Source organism: Ambystoma mexicanum, chromosome 1q, assembly GCF_040938575.1.
Source record: "Ambystoma mexicanum isolate Mex_15411 chromosome 1q, UKY_AmexF1_1, whole genome shotgun sequence".
NCBI classification, from domain to species: Eukaryota; Metazoa; Chordata; class Amphibia; order Caudata; family Ambystomatidae; genus Ambystoma; species Ambystoma mexicanum.
Window position 1 is genome coordinate 1,028,585,067 of NC_090922.1, and position 24,100 is coordinate 1,028,609,166.

The 24,100-nt window shown below is 45.9% G+C and overlaps 1 protein-coding gene across 2 annotated transcripts in view; it reads left to right on the forward strand.

Moving 5' to 3' along the window:
- MCOLN3 (mucolipin TRP cation channel 3) overlaps window positions 1–23,398 on the forward strand; it is a 939,415-nt gene extending 916,017 nt beyond the window's left edge. For both annotated transcript variants that reach the window (XM_069641701.1, XM_069641700.1), the window contains exon 14: window positions 14,378–23,398. In XM_069641701.1, coding sequence (XP_069497802.1) covers window positions 14,378–14,384 — 7 coding nt within the window. In that variant the 3' untranslated portion in view covers window positions 14,385–23,398. The remainder of the gene's footprint in view (window positions 1–14,377) is intronic.
- The last annotated feature ends 702 nt before the right edge of the window (window positions 23,399–24,100 follow it).

Consider the following 24,100-nt stretch of genomic DNA (forward strand, 5'->3'; position numbering starts at 1 on the left):
GTAGAAGGGCCAGACTAAGAGTATTCTCTAGTCTAATCTTCAGCCTCCCATGGGCTCCCTCATCTCTAGCCGGCACTCCTATTCTACAGATAGTTGTACATCAGGACTAGAGCATGGTAGTCCCAACTGTCTATTGCTCTTTGTTGCTGAGAATGAGGGCTTAGGGTTTGTGTCCGTCCCTGTTTCACTCCCTCAGGAATTTCCTAATGGAAAAATCTTCTGATTTCCTAAAATTTAATGATGGTCAAGGTGTGTCTTCTGTCCACATTCTCTTTCACTCATTTACTTTGTATCTCCTCTCTCTATTCTTTCTCACACCTACTCTTTCCCCTACTCTCTTTCTCCTGCCTCTCCTCTTCACCTGTCCCGTCTTCTCTCTATCTTGCCCTTATTACTCTCCTCACGCGCCATTTCCTACTTTCTCCCCATCTTCCCATCTTCCCTTTACTCGTATTCCCACCCCTCTTATCTGGTGCCTTCATTCTATCTCTCCTGTCTCTCCCCCCTGTCTTCCTCACCCATTCTCTACTTTATCTCTCTACTTTCTCTCTCTCTTTTCCTCTTAGTCTCACCAATGTTTCTCCCTCTCTTCCCGTTTCTCCTCTCCTCCTTACTTCCAGGTTACATCTTGCTACTCACACCTATTCTCCAACCTCTTCCCCTCTACACCTATCTCCTATCTCATCTCTCTTTCAGTCTTGCTTCCACTCCTTTACTCTCTTTCTCCCTTTGATCTAATCTCTCTTGAGTCTCCATATACTCTCACTCGCTTCTCTATTCCCCTCTCTCTCATTCCTGCACTCACTCCAAAAACAGTTACAACACCCTCTCATAATTGGTACCACTCTCTCACACACACATTACCTCACCTGCACTCTATTCCACAGTCTCCAACACGTTCTCAGCACTCCTCTACAATATCTGCCCTCTGCCTGGTCTTTCGAACCGCCACCACCACACTGACCTCACCCGAACATCCTTCATCGATCCCCTGGCATTGCAGGCCTTACTTTTTCGCCAGTTCCTCTACCTTCCCAATTGCCCTTGTCTGCCACACCCACATCGTGGTGGGGCGCTTACCTTGAAGAGGGTGGCACCACTACCACTTTCCTTGGGTGACGTTCGGGCAAAGAGGCATGTCCAGTACTGCCGTAATGGCACCAACGCCCACACACGTGGTGGGGTCACACACACTATGGTGTCTGCCATGTTTGTGGTGCCCGCCATGTTGGTTTGGTTGTGCCGCGGCAGTGGTCCCGCCCCTCAGCTGCAGAACATGCAGTGTAACAGGCACGCTGGTTGCCATGGTAGCATATCCCAAGAGCCACATGCTGGAAGCCCTATATATTCTGGCTTCCCCTTCACTCAGTTCATCTTAACGCTGTGGATGCAGCATGCCTTGTTGACTCCGGTTCCTGCTGTCTTCTTTCTGCCTTTTTCTTCCAGTAGAACCCTATCTCGCTCCTTTGATTTTTCCTCCTCCTGTTGGGATCCTTTATGTCCCTACTTCCTTACCTGCCATTTGTATTCTGCCTGACTCTTGTCCTCTTCTTCCCTTGCTACTTTTTCTGCCATTGCCATTCTTTGCCTCTAATCTCTCTTAGCTCAGCGTGTCTGCCTCTCACTTGTTGGTCACTCCTGCCTGCTTCAGCCTATTTTGGTTGCCTTACTTGCCTCTGGTTCTCCAGCCGGTTAATTTCCAGCAACTTCCAGCTGATCACACCTTCATTGAATCAGCAGCTGAGTCCAATATCTGCAAGGCTCCTATGTCAGCGCCTTTTCACTGTCCCTGCACCACGTAAATCGGGGGAAGCAATATTGTGGTACGGGGAGGGGCGCACAGGAACCCTCTGAACTATCACCACAGCTGAGTCAGGAGAGGCACAAAGAGAAGCTACTGGAACTGCACGTAAGCGACATGAGCGCAAGACTGCTTGACACTGTCTAAACCTGACCAGTCGTGCTAATCTCTTGCTTCCTTATCCCCTGGGGTCAGGTCAGCATGTCCCATGTTGTTAAAAATACTCTTTATGCCATCCCATTTTCCCCACATAGGTGTTGGTAAGGTGTTCGTGGTCCATTGTCTATGGCCACCTTCATCATCATGTTGCTGTCAAGTTGGTGTTCCGACTGGTAATTCAGAGTTCATCACAAGAGCGAGATTCGCATTTGTTTTGGTGACTCGGTTAACAGTTTCCCACTGGGGATGAACTACATTTTGGAGCAAGAAGTTCTGTAAGAAACAAGAGAGTAGAACATATGCCAGATATAAACTGAAAGGCATGGTGCAACAGACAGTTGTACCAAGGTTACAAGTATGCTTGGCACGATTTGGAGGTTCAGGGACGTGGGCCTTCAACCCCCCAATGGGATGGAATTGGCTCTGTTATAGGGCCTGATAGGCCGCCTACACAAGGTTGTGAGGGATACCTGCCCACCCTGATAGTGTCAAGTACCTGAACCTGTAACATTTCCTAACATCTTCTTGGCAAGTAGAACCTCCTCAGGATGACCTAAAAGACTACAAGGAAGACTTGGTGCTGTGCCTACCACCGGTGAGAAATGAGGACGTAGTCATGACCATGGGGTGCTGCAGGAGCACTGAGAAGCCTGAAGACCAAGATCACCCCTAGCGAGCTCTACCTCCACAGAGGGATCCTAAGAATGAGCTAGAAAGTGGAGAAGATGATGGCACCCACCCAGTCCCTCCCAATCCATCGGTAGAGCCTGACTTCAAGTGGATAACCTTGCATCCACAGAAAAGGGATAGCGCAAAACTGGGTTCAAGAAGAGACTGGAGACCCAGGGCTGTGCCCACCAAACACTGAAGAGAAATGGCTGATGGTCAACCTGATATAGTTGATGTGTCAGGAAGACCAATCCCAAGGAGAACCTGAAGGAAAGACCCAACATGGGGCCAAGAGTCAGCCACCAGAAAATCTGCATGAGACGAAGAAAGTACTGCTACATACTGTGGGAGAGGAGACAACTCCAGGGGGTATCCGGAGATGAAAATTTTATCTCTTTCACTAAAACCATAACAGCTCTCAGAGGAGGATTAAGGGCCATCTCGGAAGGAAATCAAGCAGCTCAGGTCATTAGTCTCACAGCAATGATCCAAAGAGGAAGAAGTCATTGGCCTCCCTTAGAGCAATCAGGAGGAAATGTTGTGCAAAGTCTGTAGAGCGAGGGGGGCCATTGAGAATCTGTGCCCTCTCTCATTGCACCAGTAGCCAGGTCTTTCCCGTTGTGAAAACCGTAATCACGAGGGAAACATTAAGAATAAAACTCCCAGGGTACTTTCCCGATGTCACCATCTGCATGCCAGGGGTGACCTGCCTGAAGAAACTTGCTGGGTGCCAGTTCAGATTCAGGAGGAAACAGTCTTGGCCCTGTTAGATTCAGGCAGCACAATGTAAGGAACTCATGGTGGCAACAGTAAAGACAAACACAAGTGATCACAGTTCAAGGGTGTTTACTACACTGTATAAATGGCTTGGGAAAACGCCTAATCTAAACCTAAATCTAAGATGGAGCAAGCTACAACCATCAAATAATAATAAGGCAGTCCTAGTGGTGTCTTATCGAATAAAAGGGCCTATACCAAAGAAATGATTGCCAATCCTTACAGCTAACCACAAAAAACAAAGTGTAGGATAGTGTTTCACAAGAAAAGAAAGAAGTGTCCATAAATGATCAATCAGGATGTAGTAGCCAGGGGTCACCATTCCCCAGGGCTTTAGCACAGGACAAGTGGGGACTCCTGAGCACAGCACACTTTCAGGCAACCTCAACATGAGGTTACAGTTCCTTTCACTAGTATCGGGACCTTCAGTGGTTGTCTCTTTTCTACAAAAAGTCTCTGCATCTGAGGATCTGATGTGTTAAAAATCATAAAATAAAAAGTCCCTTTCCGTGTGTACGTTGGGTGATGATATTTCACCACTGTATCCCCCTCTTCCAGACTCAGACCCCTCTTGAATATTAGCCTAGGTTTACTAGGGCTTTTGTTCTGCATGTTACGTGATGACTTTTCACTCCTGGATCCCCCCCTTTTGGGCTCAGACCCCTCTCGAATGTTAGCCTCCCTCCGTCGGTTTCACTACAACCTTTATTACAAAGATTTCACCTGTTGTATTCACAAGTCTCAATGTCTTTTTATATAATCCACTGTGGACATCCCTCCGTCGGGTTCACTCTCGTTATCAAAATGTTTGTGGGGTTTTCATGCTTCACCCCATTCTGCAGGCATCCCTCAGCCGGGTTCACGATTGCTAATTATACACTTTCCTTGGCTTTATCATGATACAGGAGTTAATTCCCTTAGCTCCTTTTGTTCACGGGTCAAGGACTTTCGACTGTACAAGGGGTTTTTACTCTGCCCTTGTATGACCACTTTGACTGTTTCTATAAGGCTCTCCTAGGGCCTTCTGTTATCGGTCTTTCGAGAAAGCACCCTCATGGTGCTGGACCACTCTGCAGCTGGTCTCCCCCCTGCACTTTTAACAGTTCTTTGATTCACCTTATTTTGACACTTTCCACTTTTGTTCAACACAGTTCGGTTTTCTTGATGGGTCTCCCTCCGACTCACCGGCTGTGATGAACTGTTTGGCTTTTACTTGTCTCTGGAGTCAAGGACAGTACCCGGTAGCATTTGTCTCTCCCTACCTTGATTGTCAGCGTAGGAAGCTCTGCGTACCGTTGACATCTGTTGCAACACACTTGGGCTATTGTTCGTGGTCTTGTTTCCTTTTTTGGAGGCTTCACGGTTCTAGGTTGAAAAAGGCTAGGGTTCTTCTCTCCTTCCTTCCTGCCGACTTTCGTCTCTTCTTGAACTGCCGTCCTGGAATAGCTGCCTCGTTGTGAGGCCTGCTTTGCTCGTAGTGTGCTCTTGTGCTCCACCTTTTATCCCTGTGGGGAAGGGCAAGGGCCGTCAGGTGTTAGGCGTTATTATCAGTTGCCTTACTTTGCCTGACCCTGTTGTTGGGACATGACAGGTAAGCAGCTCTGGTATTAGTCAATTGTCTTGTGTGGTGCAAGAAAGAGTTCGATTCGGAAAAGAGGGGGAGGGGGAGGAGGTAGGGCTTTTGAATATCCTGCGAGGCAGGATGGGGAAAATGTGTCATAAGAAAGGGGATTACCACGTCTCACCTGTCAGTGTCCCACTTCTGCTCCGCAAGGACCCCCCATCCAGGTGATCCTCCCACACTGGTCCACCCCCAGCAACTGGATCCACGAGCGATGGCTGTGTCCTGGTCACCTAGATGACAGATCCGCGGGGACTAGCCAGGGAGACACCTTCAGGTTTCTCACAACAAGCAACGCCATACATCCTAAACTGCTATCCTTGGACAGCTCAATGGTGAGAAAAACATGTCTGCCTCTTGGATACAGAAGGAATGGATCTACAGCACTGAGAAGGTTCTAATACATGTTGGGGGGCACAGTATTTTTTATCATGAATTAGCTAAACCAAGTTAGCCTTACATAATGTTTAGAAGGGACAGGAATACAACTTTACGTAAAACTACACATCATTTCATTAAATCGACTTTTTACTTCTTCAAATCAAAAAATAAATGAAAATTAATCAATGATCTTAAAAACATTTTGTTACACAACAAAAGAACATAGAGTATTTAAGAGACTTAATTAATGTCATAAATTATACATCACAAGTCAGCAAAATTTTAAATACTGTGTCACACGCAATGACATTCCTCCCGTCTTTTGTTTTCTTTAATTGAGATAAAACCTGTGGAGCATAGGAATGTTATCAATGCTATTGTTAAACTTACTTCATGTCCACTAATTGCTCTGTCCCAGAATTTGCTAGTTACCAACCAGAATTCATTGTGTACGAAACTACGGAACATTGTACATTTCACGTCCTGTGATGCATTGCACTCTGATAGTAGAGGTTTTCTGGTTTCTAAAGCAACCTTTTCATTACATAGGGAGCAATGTTTATATATCAAGGCTTTTCTGAGCGAACATACATTGCTCACCCGTGGGTAGCACATTTAGTCTAAATCGAAGAAATTGAAGTCTCTGGTACAAATTTGGAAACTTCCTCAGCTTTTTCGGCAGTACGTCTAAAGGTTTATCACAGCGTATTAAACTGCTATATAGTGTGTACATTCTCATACTTTTAATTGTAGTTACCCAGCAGAATGGAGTTGTTGACAAAATAGGACTGGACTGGGATTTCCCTTTCCCAGGTTAAATGAATCACCAAACACCCACCCTTCAATCCCAGGTGAACGACAAGAGACTATGCGTCAATAGAAGGAAGATTGACATGGGAAAAGGACATGGGAAAGGGACTGCAGGGGAACGGGGGAGACCCAGGAACCCTCCCAAACCAACCCCTGTTTGAAGCAAGACTCACGCACAACTGGAGAAAATCCAAGAACAAAAGATCCACATGATCACATGGCTGCCAGCAGAAGAATGGAAATTGAAAGGGAACTGAGCTAGAAGCTTCTTGAAGACTTTTAGTCCCGCCCCCAGGGGAGTAGCTCAGCTAAGGATTGGTCACGGGGGGCAGATGACTTAGAGAGCCAATGGGAGCACAAACAGGAAAGGCAGGGCTATAAAAAAAGGCAGTAGTGTCAGTAGAGGATGAAAGGTGTATGGGTGAGGACTGAGCAGGCGGCAGTGTACCAAAAGATCAGTGAGCAAGGTGCAGTAGACGGAGAAGAAGTTGGAGGAGATTGTTGGAGTTCTTTGAGAGTGAAGGTAAGGTGTTTGGCCTGAGAAGGGGGTAGCAATTGAGTTGTGAGTGAGTGATTTGTAGGCTGAGAGTAGGAAAGGGGAGGTTTCAGAGTAGCAAGGAGGGTGGGAGGTTTTGAGAGTAGGAGGGCGGGAAGATATGTCAGCAGTTAGGAGGGGGTAGGTTAATAGTAGGTTCCAGAGAGCTGTGGGTGATCACGGCACAGTGGTGTGATACGCAAGAAGGTAGAGGAGAGTAGAGGTAGGTGAAGTGGGAGAGATAGTTTAGAGAGAGGGAAGGCTAGTAGGGAGTTGGCTGGCGGAGACATGAGAGTGGAGAGCGAGAGAGTGTTAAGACCAGGGGACGGAGAGTAGGAATAAAGAGATGGAGAAGTAAAACCAGGAAACCGCAGGCCAAGGGCGCAGTGTTGTGTGTCGCAGGTCCGCAGAGCACGCTGCTTGTTCCATGTCCACTTGCTACACTACCCATCAGCGCTTGACTCACCTGCGATAAAACCTATGTGCCGGAACCCTTTGCAGCAAAGGCCGTGCAGGCCAAGGGCACGTTGTTGTGCACCCCAGGTGTTAGGTGCCGGACAATGCACCCGCCCGTTACGCCCCTCGCCTCTCAATTTCGGCTGAACCATATCATCGTGGACTTGTAACGTCCCCAAACAGACCTGAGGCCACAGCCAGAAACTCAAGAACCACTACTACACCCGCCACGCAACTCCAGTCACCCGCAAGGATGCACACTCCACTTGATCCGAGGTAAGCGCTCCGGTGCCTCACCCCTCAGCAGCTCGCCGCTCCTCCTACGCCACACCTTGTAGCCCACCATCAGCTCGACATTCTTGGCTCTGCCATCCTCCCCTCAATTCTTACGAGCAACAGCCTCCTCAGGCTGCGCACTCGGCTCACTGCATGCGCCCCACACCACGCATCCCATTCATTGTTGGATTTGTCTGCAGCCTTTGATACAGTCAAGCACAGCATTATCCTGGTAATGATTCCAACCAAGCCTTGATTCATTTCTTAATGATAGACACCAACAGGTACAATCTGGGGGTTATATCTCAGATTCTGTTGCAATGTGTTGTGGGGTGCCTCAGGGGTCATCACTTCCCCTTTGTTGTTTAATTTATATATGCAGCCGGTGGTGAACATCCTTAAAAGTTATGGTTTAAGTTAACATTCTTATGCAAATGATACTCAGATATACATTTAAATTGGTAACATTGAGGAGGCTTTTGTAAAAATCAATCAGTGTTTGGAGGAGATAAGTGGATGGGTGTCAATAAATCAACTCCAGCGTGATGCAGCGAGAACAGAGTTGATTCTGTTTGGACCCGAGAAGCAGGTTGCAGCCATAAGAAAATCATTTGTCCCCTGTATTCTTGGGGAGAAACTTTAATTCCCCACCAAGATAAAGAACTTGGCATGAATGTAACAGAAGAACCTGGGTAGTGAGGCACAGGTGGGTTCAAAGGTTAAATTTGTATATTATCCGTTACGGATGCTTCAACTAATTATACCATATATCCCCAGAAAATACCATGCGGCAGTGGTCGGAGCCATGACAAACACTCAACTAGACTACTGCAACGGTTTGCTGATGGTTGCTCCAGCTAAAAACTGCATATGCTTCAGAAGGCCCAAAACACAGCTGGTAGTTTGAGGAGAGTAGATCATGTGTCCCCCATACGGAGGACACTCCACTGGCAAACGGTCGAGGACTGTATCAAATTTAAGGTTGCCTGCATGATATTTAAGTCATTAAAGGGACTGGCCCCCGATTATCTAAGCAACAAAATGTGTCTTTATAGGCCAGCAAGGACTCGTAAGATCAACGGATCAACTACTGCTGTCAGTATTTGTCACTAGAGGTGACAAGAGATTTGCAGTTTTTGGACCCAAATTATGGAACAATATATTGCAAAATATCAAGAAATGTCAGACACTTGTTCAGTTTCGGAAGGCTTTCAAAACCTCTCTGTTTAAATAACCACCCAGTAGATTGACAGTCTCTAGGTACATAGAAATTAACTTGTGACTTAATGACTTTTATGTTTTGCCTACTCACAACTGTTTCTCCACCTGTGCCTCAATACAGTTAAGTCTGTCATGTGTGCGTTATAAATACAAAAATCAAATCTCTCGAGCTCACCCATGACCAAGGCTGCACCTTAGACTGGCTAAGCGACCTGAATTGTAACCTCCCCACCCCTGTTACCTCCCACCTGTCCATGGTCGAACAATCACATTATTGCCTTCAGAATCCCCTACTCAGAAGGCCCCAGACTAGCTCACCCTGCCAAACCTCAATGCATGGCCCGGTGCACCAAAAACCTCAACCTGACCAAGCTTGCATCGCTACTTGTCACCCGGGCACACCCCCCATCTTCGGTAACAGACCCAGCAGCACTGGTTGACCTCCATATGCAATCTATTGCACAAGCAGTCAGCACACTTGCCCCTCTCAAACTCAGGAAAGCCAAACCCTTACTAAAAAAAAAACTAGCTTGCATAAAAAACTTCTTCGCATCCAGAGCCCTCTTTTTCTCACTTGCCAAATCTACAAAAAGGAAATCCACGCTGCCAAAGCCAATAGCTACAATTCCAGAATTAGTAACTCCTCATCCAACTCCAGGGAACTCGTCTCAGTTCTCCGGGAATAATGATGCTAGACCTCTCTGCAGCATTTGATTGGGTAGACCACCAAATCCTCTGCTCTCAACTTGTCTCACCAGCGAACTTCTCACCATCTGCTTCCAATTAGTGAGGTCCTTCCTAGCTGACCGATCCTCTCGTGTCTTTATCAACAACTGCTCCGCTAAACCTACTCCTGTCACTTGCAGAGTACCACAAGGCTCAAGGCTCCTGCCTCTCCCACACTCTTTACAACATTTACACAAAACCCCTCTTGAACCACCTTGACCTACTAGGCATTTCATACACAAATTACGCTGCCGACACACAGCTCCTTATCCCCCTCTCTGGATAATACGCCCAGGACTCAGCAACCATAAACACTGCCTATGAGGTCATTCAGAATTGGATGGCTTTTCACCTACTCTGTCTCAACGATGACAAAACTGAAATCCTCATCGTCGGCTCAACCTCCACACTTCGAAACATTGAATCAGCATACAAGGAATTAATCATCGACGGTAAACGCATCACCACCTCTACCACTGCCAAAACTCTTGGCGTCTGCCTAGATGCCAACCTCACTCAATAGCTTCAGCTGCGGCTTACACAGCCAAACTGCTTCATGCCAGCAGGCCTTTCCGCTCCACTCCCAACCGCCTAACAATACCAAGAGCTATCAATGGAGCCAAGCTCTGACTATTGTAACGCCTTATTTACCGGCACCTCTGAACGCAACCTGATCAACCTACAGATGATTCAGAATAATGCCCTCCGAGCGGCCATTGGCCTCTCCAAATCTGACCAGATCTCAGAAGCCAGGAGAGCTGGACACTGGCTGCCTATACGGGAAAGGATTGAATTCAAAACATTGTCCCTGGTCCACCGATGTCCCTCCAACACGGCCCCGATTTACCTATCACGATGCGTAGAGAAATACGCCTCTGCCTGTCCTCTGAGATCATCAAACTCTTACCTCCTGAAGACCCCCAACTTCAACTGCCTCTCAGTAGGGGACAAGAGCTTCCCAGTCATGGCAGCTAAAGTTTGGAATAATCTTCGACTAGCTCTCAGAAAAGAACAGGCTTACTGGACCTTCTGCAGAAACGTAAAGATGTGGCTGTTCAGCTGACTGTATTCCTCCTAAGACTATTACATCCCCTCACTGCATTGTCCCACCCCCTCTTCTTTTTGTTCTCTCTTCTTTTTCCCAATGTAACATGTAACTTTATTCCTTTGTACCTTTTTTCGTAATGTAACAAGTAACTTTGTATCCTAATGTAACTAGCGCCGAGATACCAGAGGGTTTTGTGCGCTGTAACAAATGCAGTGTAGAGAGAGAGGTCATATTTCATTTGAAAGTTGGAAACAGGACCCAGGGACAGAGTGTGTATATATATATATATACATATATATGTATATATGTATGTATGAGAGAGAGAGGGGGAGAAAAGAAGGGAGGGGTAAGAGAAGAGATAGTTGAGTTAGGACAAGCTGAAGAGTCCGCCATCAGGAGAAAAGCGACAGTCCAACCAGATTACCCCATTAGGTCCCATAGGAAGTTCATGTGGGAGAGAGTTAGATAATGCTATGGCCTTTAAACCCCCGCAGGGCGATGGCTAGAAGCATATAGTAGGAGTACCCTGAATGTAGTCAACCAATCCTGAGGGAATACTGTGGTGGAATAGGGAGCCAGTGATAGGCAGGTGGGAACCCCTACCAAGTTTGAGGAAATTTGCTGTGTCCATCCTTAGTGTTAAAAGCCCAATTACCTTTCTGGTGTCTTGAGATGTATTGAGCATTTTGTCACAATGTCTAAAATGAGCGATAGCAGCCTTTGCCTTAATTTTAAGGAATGCCTCAAACACTGAAATCATCCTCTTTGGCCCAGCCAACCTCTTTCTCTTCTGCAAACCTGGGCTGGCTCCATGGGGTCCCACCCGCTCTGCCAAAATTCTGGGTGTTGTATTTTTGGTCTCATATCCTTTTCCCAACAGATTCAGGAGGTCACAAAGAAGTCCCATACCTAGCTACATGTTCCCAAATGGATCTGTGAGTGACTCGACCATCCGCACGGTGGGTGTGCGCTCACCAGGGCTTTTTTGAAATTATATATGAAATTGGATGATGGTAGATCAACCTCCGGAAAATGTGTGGGGCTAATCCGCACACATTTTCCTATGGTCACCGCACGACATTAACATAGACCTGTGTACTCTGGTTGACACAGCCTACAGCCGCCATCCCCCCTGTCATATTTAGTTGGAATAGTAAAGCCAAGAGTACATCAAGGCATTTTAGAAGGGGGAAGGCAAAGCATTCCTCCTGCCATTGCAAGGCCAAATTAACTATCAAATGCTCCATGGATCCGCCCTGTCCGTTTGTTTACCCCCCTGCAGATGGTGGCAGCCATTAACATAATTAATATATTAATAGAGTATACACACTTCAAACAGGCCGACATGGGGCCCGGCTGCAGAGGTTAACAAAGGAGACAGGAAAACCCAACACCTTTGATATGCACTGTGTCAACCTGAAGCCAGCTCCGCCTCTCAGTATCAGTGGCAGTAACCTGTCATGTCTGGGACTATGTGTTTACCCTAGGCAAGGGGGATGCCATTCAGAAGGTAAGTGTATGTGGATTAATGGAGACAACAAGTCTGTTCTCGTTGCAAGCCTCAAGGGAGGCCTGCCGCTTTTATCAGGAACCACAGAGAGCTCAATTAACCAGAGAGACCCTTTGATCCACAACAGACAGGAAGATGGGTGGGACCTAGTATTACATGTTTTCACTCCTTTACCTTTTCTGTTGCAAAGCACTCTGGTTATGACCTCACACATACAGGAGATTGTTTGTGGGGACCCAGAATTTGTTCATTAAGGTAGGCTTAGCCTACACCAATCACTGTGGCCCATTTGGCTTAAAAAGAAGGCTGAGCCTCTCTTTTGGGTAGATCATCTGAACACTTCGAAAGGAGTAACAAGAAGAACTCATTTGCACCCTGGCTGAAGGTACAGTCTGCCTTACAGCTTCCGTCAGTGAAGGAAGGCCAGGATTTCCAAAGAGGGAATCAAGATCCCTCCCCTTAACATCTCCCAGGGAACAGAGGGAGATACTGAATCCAGAGGACCCTCCAGCAGCTCCAGAACCAGTACCCAGCCAGGACACAGCCTGCCCTGCTAGGCTCTGCAAGCAAGCTTCCAAGGTGGGAAGTGCCACAGAGTCTCTGAACCAACAAAGGACCAGGCCTGATGCCTGCAACACTTTCCTCAGCTTTGGCCGTCCACCTTAAAGGATGTCATGAGCCCAGTGAAGAAGCTAGGAGGAGTGCATCGACAAGCATCAACCAGCTTTCACCTTAAATGTCACTTTCGAGCCAGTCGAGCCCCTCGAGCTGCAACCGACAGTACCGCTGACTGTTGTCATGCCGCAGTCGCTAACATCGTCTGAGACGCCTCGACCAGTGCTTCAGATCCGCCAACCAGCACTGAGAAAACGATTTCTGACCCAAGATGCTGTGTAGGTCAGCCTGCAGCCGTCCATCCAGCCTCGCTCGCCGAACGGCCTGCCGCCTGATATCAGCAGCTGTCTCCCGTCTTGAACTCTGTCGCAGAAGCTGCAAAGCCCCCTGAAACTGACTCAACACTGTCGAGCACCAAGAACTTCTACATGCACAAGCTACATTGTGGTTCTGGCCCCCTGGTCCTTCTCCGGAGTGCCCTAGTGACATTTTACGGCCAACTGCTCCCTTTGTGCTGAAACCAAGTAACCTTGAACTATTGCGATTAATTACTTTACCAACTACCCTCCTGTCGATAGCCAGAGTGCATCCCTTTTCCTTCTTGAAACTGTCTGTCCTCTGCATTCCTTTACAGGGTGGGTTGTGTTATGTAGTGTGCTAGAACTTTCTGTTGAATAATAATAAAGTAGATATTTGTATACAACCTTGACTGGACAGTCTCTTTTATCAATGGTTAATAATTGTATTTTTGCTGTGTTGCAACTAACCAACGATCCACGACCTTGCAGTGATAGGCCTGCCTTTCCGTTCACGTTACCAAAATTGGACCAGGAGGTTTATAATTTGCTTGTGTTTCCAATCTGCTCGGACCCCTTCTGGTGTACTAGAGGTGTGGGGCTAATTGATGGTTTAGAAACCGATATTCATCACTGGACCAGTGGTGCACCGGAAGTTGATTTGTCACAGTATCCAACTCCTACTGATCATGTCCCTAAGAGTGCAAGTTTATACAACAATGATCATCACGTCTAGACTAGTCTAACAGACACGACTTGGGTTGGGTCACCCTAAACACCTCATCCACTAACTCCAGATGACAAAAACACAGACTGGTTTTTAGGTCAAACCATGATTACCCAAGCCCTATTGTCACTGTACTGGCTCCCTCTTATGAGTTTCATTAATTTTAAGTCCATTGCATTTTGCATAGCATACTTCATTAGAAGGCCAAGAAGTACTGCCCTTCAAGATGCTTTATATCCTCCACATCAAAGACCCTTGTCACGTTCCCTTTAAAAGAAATGGAGGAAAGCCAGCGATAGAGCTGGGTATTTTGTTTGGAATGCCCTCCTGCAGAATTTAAGGCATGAAGAAAATCATCTCAGCTTCAGAAAATATATTAAGACACCCCGCTAAATCTTTAAAGTTTGCTTACCTGATGTAACCTATTGCATAGACTATTCCAGCCCTGATCTCTATATATTCCTAAACTATTATCTACTTATTATACTTACTTAGCACTTTTGTTTAAAATGTCTGCACTTTCTGTTGCTATTATTTCTGCTTGATCTGAATATTCTCCTAAGCTTGTGAGTGGTCCGTAGTATTCCCTCTACTCTTTCCCATTTTGCTCAGGATGTGCCACAAAGTGACTTGTTGCAGTTGGCGCATAACAATTAAACAATGAAGAAGTGTTGGTTAAACTCTAAAACACATATCAGTGTCTATCATTTACAGCACCTTACTAAAGTCTGGTTTCATTTTTCTTGAAGGTTATAATGATGAAGATATTAGCACGGAAATGGACCCAGACAAGTGTAGACCATAAACTGTACTGCCATCAATGGACTGAAAACAAGAAACATATGAAACGAGAACTACGCATAAATGAAGGACTGGAAACTGGCTGTACATTTCACCCACTTACGTACTGTAAAAGTGTTTTCCATAGTTTTGAAATGTATATATTTATATATTTTATTTTACACTGGCTTCTTTACATTCCAGTAACTGTTCACTTGTAATTTCCGAGACAGACGGTTCAGGCATGGGAGATACAGGAAAGCCACAGTACCCCCTTCTTACATTACTTTTGATATGAAGGCCAGGTTCATTGGTGCCTTCAAAGCCGTGGAGAAGTTATGGAAGTAGTCTACGACTCTCAACATGGTGTTGATCACACACATGTACATTGTTTCTAAGATTTCTTTTTAATGCTCCTTGTGGACTGTTTGCATTTAAGGAACAGGAAGACATTGTAAAGCTACTACTGAGGTATGTTGCTGTTTTTTAGCACATTGAATCAGAGGATATTGTTAAGCTACTGACTCGTTCATTTGATCAAATTGTGCAACCTAAAAATGATGTTCTGTTCCTTTATGGTCAAGGTTATTATTAGTTTTGTTCAGGGGTAGGTTGTATTCCGCACATTGCAAGCAGTGGGCAGTGTAAGGGGTATTACCAACCAGCCTGAGAAGAACTTGTGTATCACAGGAGTAGGAAGAGAAGCTAAATGTGAGACTGGGTTGGAAAGGAAATGGGGTGTAGGCAGATACTGAAAAGAAGAAGGAAGCCTTGAAGGATGTCACTGACCAGTGCCAGAAAATTGGATATAAACAAGTGGATAGACATTCAAGTTCTATCCAAGAGGAAGGAGGAGGTCAATGACATTACATAAATAACAGCTGCAGCAGAGTACAGACCAGTAGGAGGAGCGCGGTGGTCAACAGTGACAAAGGATGCAGACAGGTCCAATGGGATCAGCACACCAGCATTACTAGTTTTGGTGAATTTTTGCGTGGCAAGCAACACATTTGACAAAATCATTGTTATGAAAGAGAGAGAGAGAGATGGAGACTGGGTTCTGAACCGAGAATACCTGCTTGACATAGCAACAAGACATGCCACAGAATGAAATGGCCTATTCACAAAAATATCTTTTTCGAAGCTCCTCTGCTGTATTACCCAATGGGGAGCTCTGTAACAAGATTTGGTCCAATCAGTAGCTTTGTAAGAAGCAAGTTTGCTGGGCTATTTTGGCCTATTTCGAGTACACTTGGCCTACTTTCAGTAGCAATCTTTTTTATATTCCTCCCTGCGCTGCCTCTCTACTCACTTTTTTTATGGCGGTTATGCTGGCCCATGCCTGTTGCATCAGTGAGTCTGCTCCTCGGTTCTGCTCCATGGTTCTGCGTTGCTTTCCCCAATTCCCCGAACACCATTTTATTTCTCTCCTTATGGGAAATGTGTGAGTGGGCGCTGTCTGACCCTCCCCTTTTAGCCTGACTTTGGCCATGTTTTTTCAGACTCCACTTTCCCCGTCAGGGTAGTTTTGTTGAGCCCTTGGCCCACCTGGAGTTCACCTTCTGCAGCTGATCTTGGACTGTGAATCCCTGCTCCAAAGTCCATGTGTACGCTGCAATGTTTTCTCTTCTAGCTGCCATAAACCTTCATCTGAATTCATATGTTTAGGCAAACGTGTCCGCAAACAAAGCACAATCACATAATTAAACAAGGTTGATGAACGAAGCACACACATTTCAGATACTCCCTTGCTACAGTGCAAAAATGGTGGCTTTATTTTCCATTCTGAAACTGCTCCTGTCTGCCCCTCGCTAAACGCACAGACTTTAAAATGTGTCATGTGTTCTCAACGTGTCTAAAAACTCCTCAGAATGTAATGGCTTGCAGGGAAAACGTCAAATGTCCTTTCTCTTTTAAAAGATGTCAGGCTGTGCAACCATTTGTTTTCCATAGCTGGCACAGACTCTGAAAAAGGCTTTGAGTATTACAGCAGCTCTCGTAGTGATTGTGACATACAGGTGACAAATCAGGAGCATTCAGCAATGGTTGCAGCAACACCAAAAGAAAAGGGTGGAACTCTCCCGAACCCCACCAACTCACCCTACACCCACCCAAACACTCTACCCCTGGCCACCCACCCAACCCCCACTATCTCTATCCACATCCTACCCTCACTCGCTCCAACTCCCACCCACTTAGCCCCCACTCTTTCTAACCACCATCCACCCTGCCCCCACTCTTTCTAACCCCCGCCCAACCAACCTACCCCGACTGTCTACCCACACCCTCTCTACGCCCACCAACCCAGACTATCCATACGCTCTACAACCCCACCCACCCTACCGACACTCTCTCTAGCCCATCAACCCAACCTATATCTAAATCCACACACTCGCTCTACCCCACCCACTCTGCCCCCACTCTACCTCCACCCACCCAGCCCCCACTCTCTCTAGCCCAACCCACCCTACCGTCACACTCTCTACCCCTGCCCACCCACCCCCACTCTCTCTACCCCTGCCTACCCACCTCCACTCTCTCTAAACCCACCCACTTTGCCCCCACTCTTTCTAACCCTCTCCCACCCAACCTACCCTGACTGTCTGCCTCCACCCACCCTACCCACACCCTCTCCACGCCGATCAAACCAGAATACCCCTATGCTCTACAACCCCACCCACCCAGCCACCCTAACCCCACTCTCCCTAACCCCCACCCACTTTGCTGACACCCTTTCTAACCCCCACCAAACCTGCCCCCACTCTTTCTAACCCCCTCCCACCCAACCTACCCTGACTGTCTATCCCCACCCACCCTACCCACACCCTCTTGTTAGTTCAAACTTATGAGGCTACTGCAAAGAAATGAATACACACCAGTCACGAGGAACAAATATATGAACAAAGGTTTATTAGCGCTCGAGCGGACTCAGGTTTCACAATGCATGTATACAGGCATAGAAAAAGTGAGCTAAGACATGGGGGAGTGGATGTACTTTATACAGATTTGGAATACCATGATGAATTTGGGCTAGCTCATCACGTGATGACGGCTCATGACCTACAGATGTGGGCATTTTACCATAGCAACATGTGCTAAAGCACTCAATGTCATTGAAATCTGGAGATGTCAATGGCGTATCGTTCAGATCGATTCTGCCTTTTGTATCCTGTTCAGTAACATACAGGCAGTCATGGGATGTATTATTAGTGCAATCCTCATTAAAAGAAGGCAATAGTTCAGCTGGATTCAAAGAACAGCATCTCTTAATTTTGATGTGAGTTGCGAATAGAATCAACTCATACCTCGTGCGTCTAGCAGATGTGAGATGCTGAGTCTGTGTTCTATTTAACAGAACATCCACTGAGTGAGGTTCCATCACGGTTAAGCAGCGACCCAGAATCATACCCTCACTTTGTTTTACTGAGGCGGCAGCTGCAGCCCTGAGACATTTCGGCAAAGCGCATGCAACAGGGTCTAACATGGAGGAAAAAGAACCGCATGGTCTGCTTCTTCCCCCATGTTCCTTTGTCAATAAAGCCAAGGTACATCCATCCCACTCATGCACAAACCAAATTAACTCTTTTCTATAGTTTGGTGTGCCCAAAACTGGCGTCGAACATGACGCTGTTTTGAGCAGATAAAAAGCTTCCTGTTAATCTGTATCCCAAGGTAGCGGTAAGGCTGCATCCTTCCTTGTCAATGCCAACATTGGTCTAATCAAAAGTGAACAATTCGGAATCCATTGCCTACAATATGAAGCCATGCCGATAAAAGCTCTAACTTCTTTCTGTATATTTGGAACAGTCATATCAGAGATACTTTGTATACGTTTAGGAAAATGTGTAGCCGTAGCAGGAATCATAGTCAAAATCGTGGTGATGTCAGGGACAATGGAAAACTGTGGTGCTACTACCTTGTTAATTGCGTGGAGATCAATAACAAAACAGTAGGGTAAAGCATTATCACATTTCTTGTAAATGGGCAAAACTGGGCTATTGCATGCACTACCAGAAATTTCCTCAATAACACCTTGATGCATTTAATTCAGAAACAAAACTTAAAGTGCTTGTACACCTTCAACAGATACGCTGTACTGTGAAATGCGTGGCAATGTAATACCTGTTTTCAATACTATGCGTACAGGTTCAACATTCAGTATCTCTACATCGTTGTCGTTTAATGCCCATAAATGCGTAGACACTTGTTGTAATTCACTCTGTAAAGGCAAAGTCATAAATTGTGAAGTGGAATTCAGCTGGGGAGAAATGGTCAAATTCACTCCATCTGATGAGCAGTAAATCACTGCATTCAATTTTGTAACAATTCGTAGTCAATAAAAATGAACATGAATCGGTAAATGGGCCCAAAGCTATTGGCACAAGTCGAGAAACCGGACTCACTACTGGAGTACCAGAGAACCCTGCGGAAACATTATTTTGCTCTGACAGTGGGATAACTGGAACCCGCAGATGGTCAATGGAGCACTTCTGTGCTCCGGTATTTACTAGAAAAACATGCGCTCTATTCCCAACTTTCATTTCTATGTGGGGTCCTTTCTGATCTACGGGAAGAGGAATAGGTTCCAGACTCTGCTTCGGGCTGTCCTAGTGAAACAAAAGAGGAGTGCAAATTGGTTTCAAAAGTGTTCGTATTGCCAGTATTCTGTTGCTGACCTCCCTGATTACCCGCATTATTATCTTCAGGCTGGTTCTGTTGATTTTGAGTAAATTGATTCCTATTTAGACCGGGTGTGCCATTGCGTGTTCTCGATCTTCTACCAATCGTACTATTTGCTGCTCTCTGCTGGATTGTTGGACATTGTGCCCTCCTGTGGCCCTCTTGCCTGCAATATGCACATTGATTCATATGTACGGGCCCTTTTTGCGGTATGAACTGGCCTCCCTGTTGTGTATTCCCACCATTTTCACCCCTTGCTTCTCTCGCGATCTGTTGCAGAAGTACTCTAGATTTTAAATCTCCTTTCTTCTCTATTTTCTCTTTCTCATTATTGACTCGGTTTTCATAACACTGAGTCATATGTAAAACATCTGATTGCGATTTAGCTTGCCATGCACTTTCAGAAGCAGTGATCTGCGACTGAATGTCTAGCAATAATCCTCGCACAAACTTGTCAACAATCTCTTCCCAGGTTCCGTACTTAAATCTTGGCCACTAAAATCTGAAAATACTTGTTCAATTCTATTGAAAAATGTGGTTGCTCCCTCTGTCTTCCCTTGCATACATGCAGTTAATTTACCCAAATAATTCTCTTTTCAGGCACTAAAGTTTTAAATTTAGTTACTATGTGGTTAGGTAACATTAGTATACTTTGCAGCAGTTTTTCTCCAACTTTCCTAGAACTATCAGCTAGTTCCAATGCAACCCAAGTATCTCCCATGGCAGCATGATCGTCTATGGTTCTAAGCGTTTTGGATTAAAACGCTATATAAATTCAATAAATACAAATAATTTGCTTCCATAAGTTTGTGGGTAAAATGACAGGGAATAGTAAGTCTATGGGCCTCATTTCAACCAAGGCGGTAGCTGTGCCTGTAAAACAGGCACAGCTGCCACCGGAGTTGCTTTTTTCCGGAGCCCGCAAAAATGAAACTCCCCATTCCCACTCGGCCCCATAGGGCCGAGTGGGAATGGGGAGGTTGGATGCACCGGCACCCTCCGACGTGGCGGCAGAAAGGCACCCGTGAGTACAACTCGTAGTTTGCCGGTCGAGGAACTACGGTACCGGCAAGCTCACAGGTACCGTAGTTTCCGGACCGGCAAACTTATAATGAGGCCCTATGTCACCTAAAGTTAAATCTGACGAATTCAGAGTGGACTCTATTTCTTTGTAGAATCCTGTAGGATTCTTTCTAATGTCTGGAATAGATTGCTTAAGAGGGTTTACTTCCTGCCGTGAAAACGGAACATGAACAAACTGTGAAATATAATGGGCTGGAATAGTCGTGGCAGGTGCTCCCCCTATAGCAGGTACCTCTACCTTCGGTACAAGAGTCGGAGGAACCTCTCTGATAGGCATTTGTACAGTGGGAGATTCTGAATGTTTATTAAGGAGTAAAGCCAAATCGAGTGACAATGAAGTTAGCGCAGTGTCAGCAGAAAATGCGCATTTATAAATTACCATAATGTCAGCAGGACAACACAAATTCTTCTCCAAACATTCATCCTGTAAATATTCTACCATAACTTGTAATACCTTTCTCTGCCTAGGCGGAGAATATTGGCTAAATGTGTCATGAACTTCGATAGGCGAAATGGAGGCATCTGAGATCCATCTAAGAACGCCTCTCGTACATATGCGCATTTCTTGACTAACTATTTTTGATGGAGGCAAAAATCTTTTCTGCACATACAATGGTTGTCGGGTACCCTCGTCTAGTGCTAGGTGGTGCAAACGATGTAGTTCATGCTTATAGAAAAATAATTTCGATACATGATTGCGCACTTTCAGTGCGATACCTCTAGTACGAGACAGGAAATTAAAATCCTGCAAATTCCTGTGGTACAGCTGAATCAGTTAAATGACCCCAAACTTTGGCTAAGTATAAACCCATTTTTTCTATCAGTATCTTGTTCAGGAATACCCCATGGTCTGATAGAGAATGCGAAGGCGCTGCCACGTCACCCCCTACTATATATTTTTCTGCCCAAACCCTTAATTCCCTGTTATGTGCTGGTGGGACTGTGCTACGTGTTACAATTCTCTGATCGCTAGCAGTATCATCATGCGTCAGCAGTGGAGTGTTAGAAGTAGTCGGTAACTAAAGTAAGAGTGAGTCATGTGCAGTAGGAGGCAAAGGAAATTCATCAGGCTGTGTAGCTGGTGCAGGTAATGCTTGTGGTGCTCGCGGTTGTGGCGGTACATATGGAAGAGGTGCAATAGGAGACGTTCTCCTCTCATTCAACAGTTTATTTATCAATTCATCGGATGCATGCAAATCCTTTGATGGGTATATTTTCTGCACTTATATTAGGTCCCCCCTATCTATACTCCTTATAGCCTCCTCTTCCTTTTGTTGATCATGTGCTAAGGCTTTGGCAGCTTGTGTAAGGTGTCTGCATGCATGTTTCTCTTTGCTTTTGAGACGTTGGGTGGCTTCCTTTCGCCAATCCCTAACAACGTCAAATGCAACAGGTCTCGCTTTCTTATGTAATAATTCAGTTTCCAAATGCCCAATTCTTGCTATCTCAAAACTGCCTAATTTCGGGCACTGAAGTTCTGGTTCATGGCTGGTTTGATGATGCCAAATACTATTGAATACTATAGCTCCTATACCATATTTTATAAACATGTCCTATGCCGGAACCCTGCGGGTGGTGTCAGCTGACTATGTTCCAAATCATTCAGTTGTCTTCCCCTACAACAAAGTGTTGCCCAACAGGATGACAACTTACTAAAACCTGGCATGTCTAAACAAGCAGTTCTACCAGGCCAATATGTTTATGTGTAAAACTATTTATCAATCAAAACAACATCAGGCACTGTCAGTTTGAAACAGACTCACCTGATTCCAATCAAAGAGGAATCCCCCATCAAATCAACAAAATCGACGTGGCTGGATGTCTTCCCAAAAAGCCTCTAGTCCGGGAATCTTGCTGTCATGACCTCTGGGCAAAGCGTGACATCCGGAGATCGCAAGCAGCAGTCTGCTGAGGAATCGCGTCTCAAGATGCAGGGGCCCCCGATACTCACTAATCTTCGTCCGTCCACTTCGTCCTCGCCAAGCGACGGGTCATAATCGGAAGGGCCCCACGTTGGGTGCCATTCTGTTAGTCTAAACCTATGAGGCTACTGCAAAGAAATGACACACAAGTCACGAGGAACAAATATATTAACAACAGTTTATTAGCGCTCGAGCGTACTCGGGTTTCACAGTGCATGTATACAGGCATAGAAAAAGTGAGCTAAGACATGGGGGAGTGGATGTACTTTATACAGATTCTGAAAACCATGATGAATTTGGGCTAGCTCATCACATGATGACGGCTCATGACCTACAGACGTAGGCATTTTACCATAGCAACACGTGCTAGAGCACTCAACATCATCTCGCAGACAATTTATTGTCTGGGAAGCAGAGCTGAGTTGAGTGTGAGAGTATATCGTGTTCCTAACACAAGGTAACATTCCTCATGTTACTTTATCTATGTTATTTCTAGACTAAAAGGTCAGTCTGTATTTCTACTCAGTAGCTCGATCCTTCAGAACAACATATGCCATTAATTGTGCTTCACTTTAATAGTCTGGATGCACATTCATAATTAGCTGCGGAAAGGGCGACATCGCCCAGAAAGACACCTAATTTACAGATTAGCTATGGTCGTGCCAGTACTTCAAGGCTCTAAGGTTGAAAGACAAACAATGTACTCAGCGGTTTCAGCATTCTTGTGCAGGGGCATGTTTGAGTAGTTTCTGAAGCGGTGGCTTTGTGAGTTCTCACTGGGTTCAGAATGAAAACTCGGGGAATAAGAGCAAAACAACCAAGATGGTGTTCGCAGGCTGCAATAGCGTGATTCAATGTGTATGTGCTTAGGCCAACATTATAATACAAAATAATACTCTCTGCGCCCACCAACCCAGACACTCTACAACCCCACCCACCCTAACCACACTCTCTCTACCCCCACTGACCCACCCTATATCTACCCCCACCCACTCGCTCTACCCCCACTCTCTATAACTCCACCCTCCCAACTACCCACCCTGGCCTCACTCTATCTACCACCACCCACCCTACTCCCACTCTCTCTATCCCCACCCACCCACATTGCCCTCACTCTTTCTACCCCCACTAACTCACCCTTCCCCCTCTCTCTACTGCCATGCACCCCACCCCCTCTCTCTACCTCCACCCATCCACACTACCCACACTCTCGCTACCCCTACCAACCCACCCTACCATGCACCCCTACCCCCTCTCTCTCTACTGCCATGCACCCCACTCTATCCCTTCCACCCACCCTACCCCTCAATTTAGCCCCACCCTACCCGCTCTCACTAACGCCATCCATCCTACCCCCTTCCCCTACTCAACCCTACCCCTTCTCTACCCCCTCTCTCTAGCCCCCCCACCCTGCACCCTTTATTGCCACACCCACACTATGCCCTCCATTCCCCCACCCACCTTACTTGCTCTTCCTATCTCCTCTCATCTTTCATCTCACACTCTCACTTTATTTCTTACACTTTCTCACTCATATTTCCTCTTGCTCATCCTCGATGACACCCTATATCAATGCCTTCCTCCCTTGCTCTATTCCCCATCTCATTCTTTTGCACACCTGCACCCCTTATTGCATCCTCCTTTGAAACTTTGCCATCTCCTCCAGGTAATGCAAAAGCTATTGACATTGCCAGTGCTTGCCAGTGCTTGTTGTCTTAGAGTCTGCTTAGGTCACTTGACGAGTAAATAAAAATGACTTTCCTTAACTCCTCATCAGAAAAGGCATCAAAATATTATTTACATGTCTGACACTTACTGAATTTAACACTTCAAGTGCCATCCCCAGATACCTTGGCACAGAATGATGCCTTCATTTGGTTCAATACTAACTTGTAGGAACAGTTTGATTCTGAAGTTCTGAAATACCGAAATGAGGTCATGTTATTTATTTTCATGACCAGCTAAAGTGGGTACCAGCAAAAGTATCTGCAGGCCTTGAAGAGTATG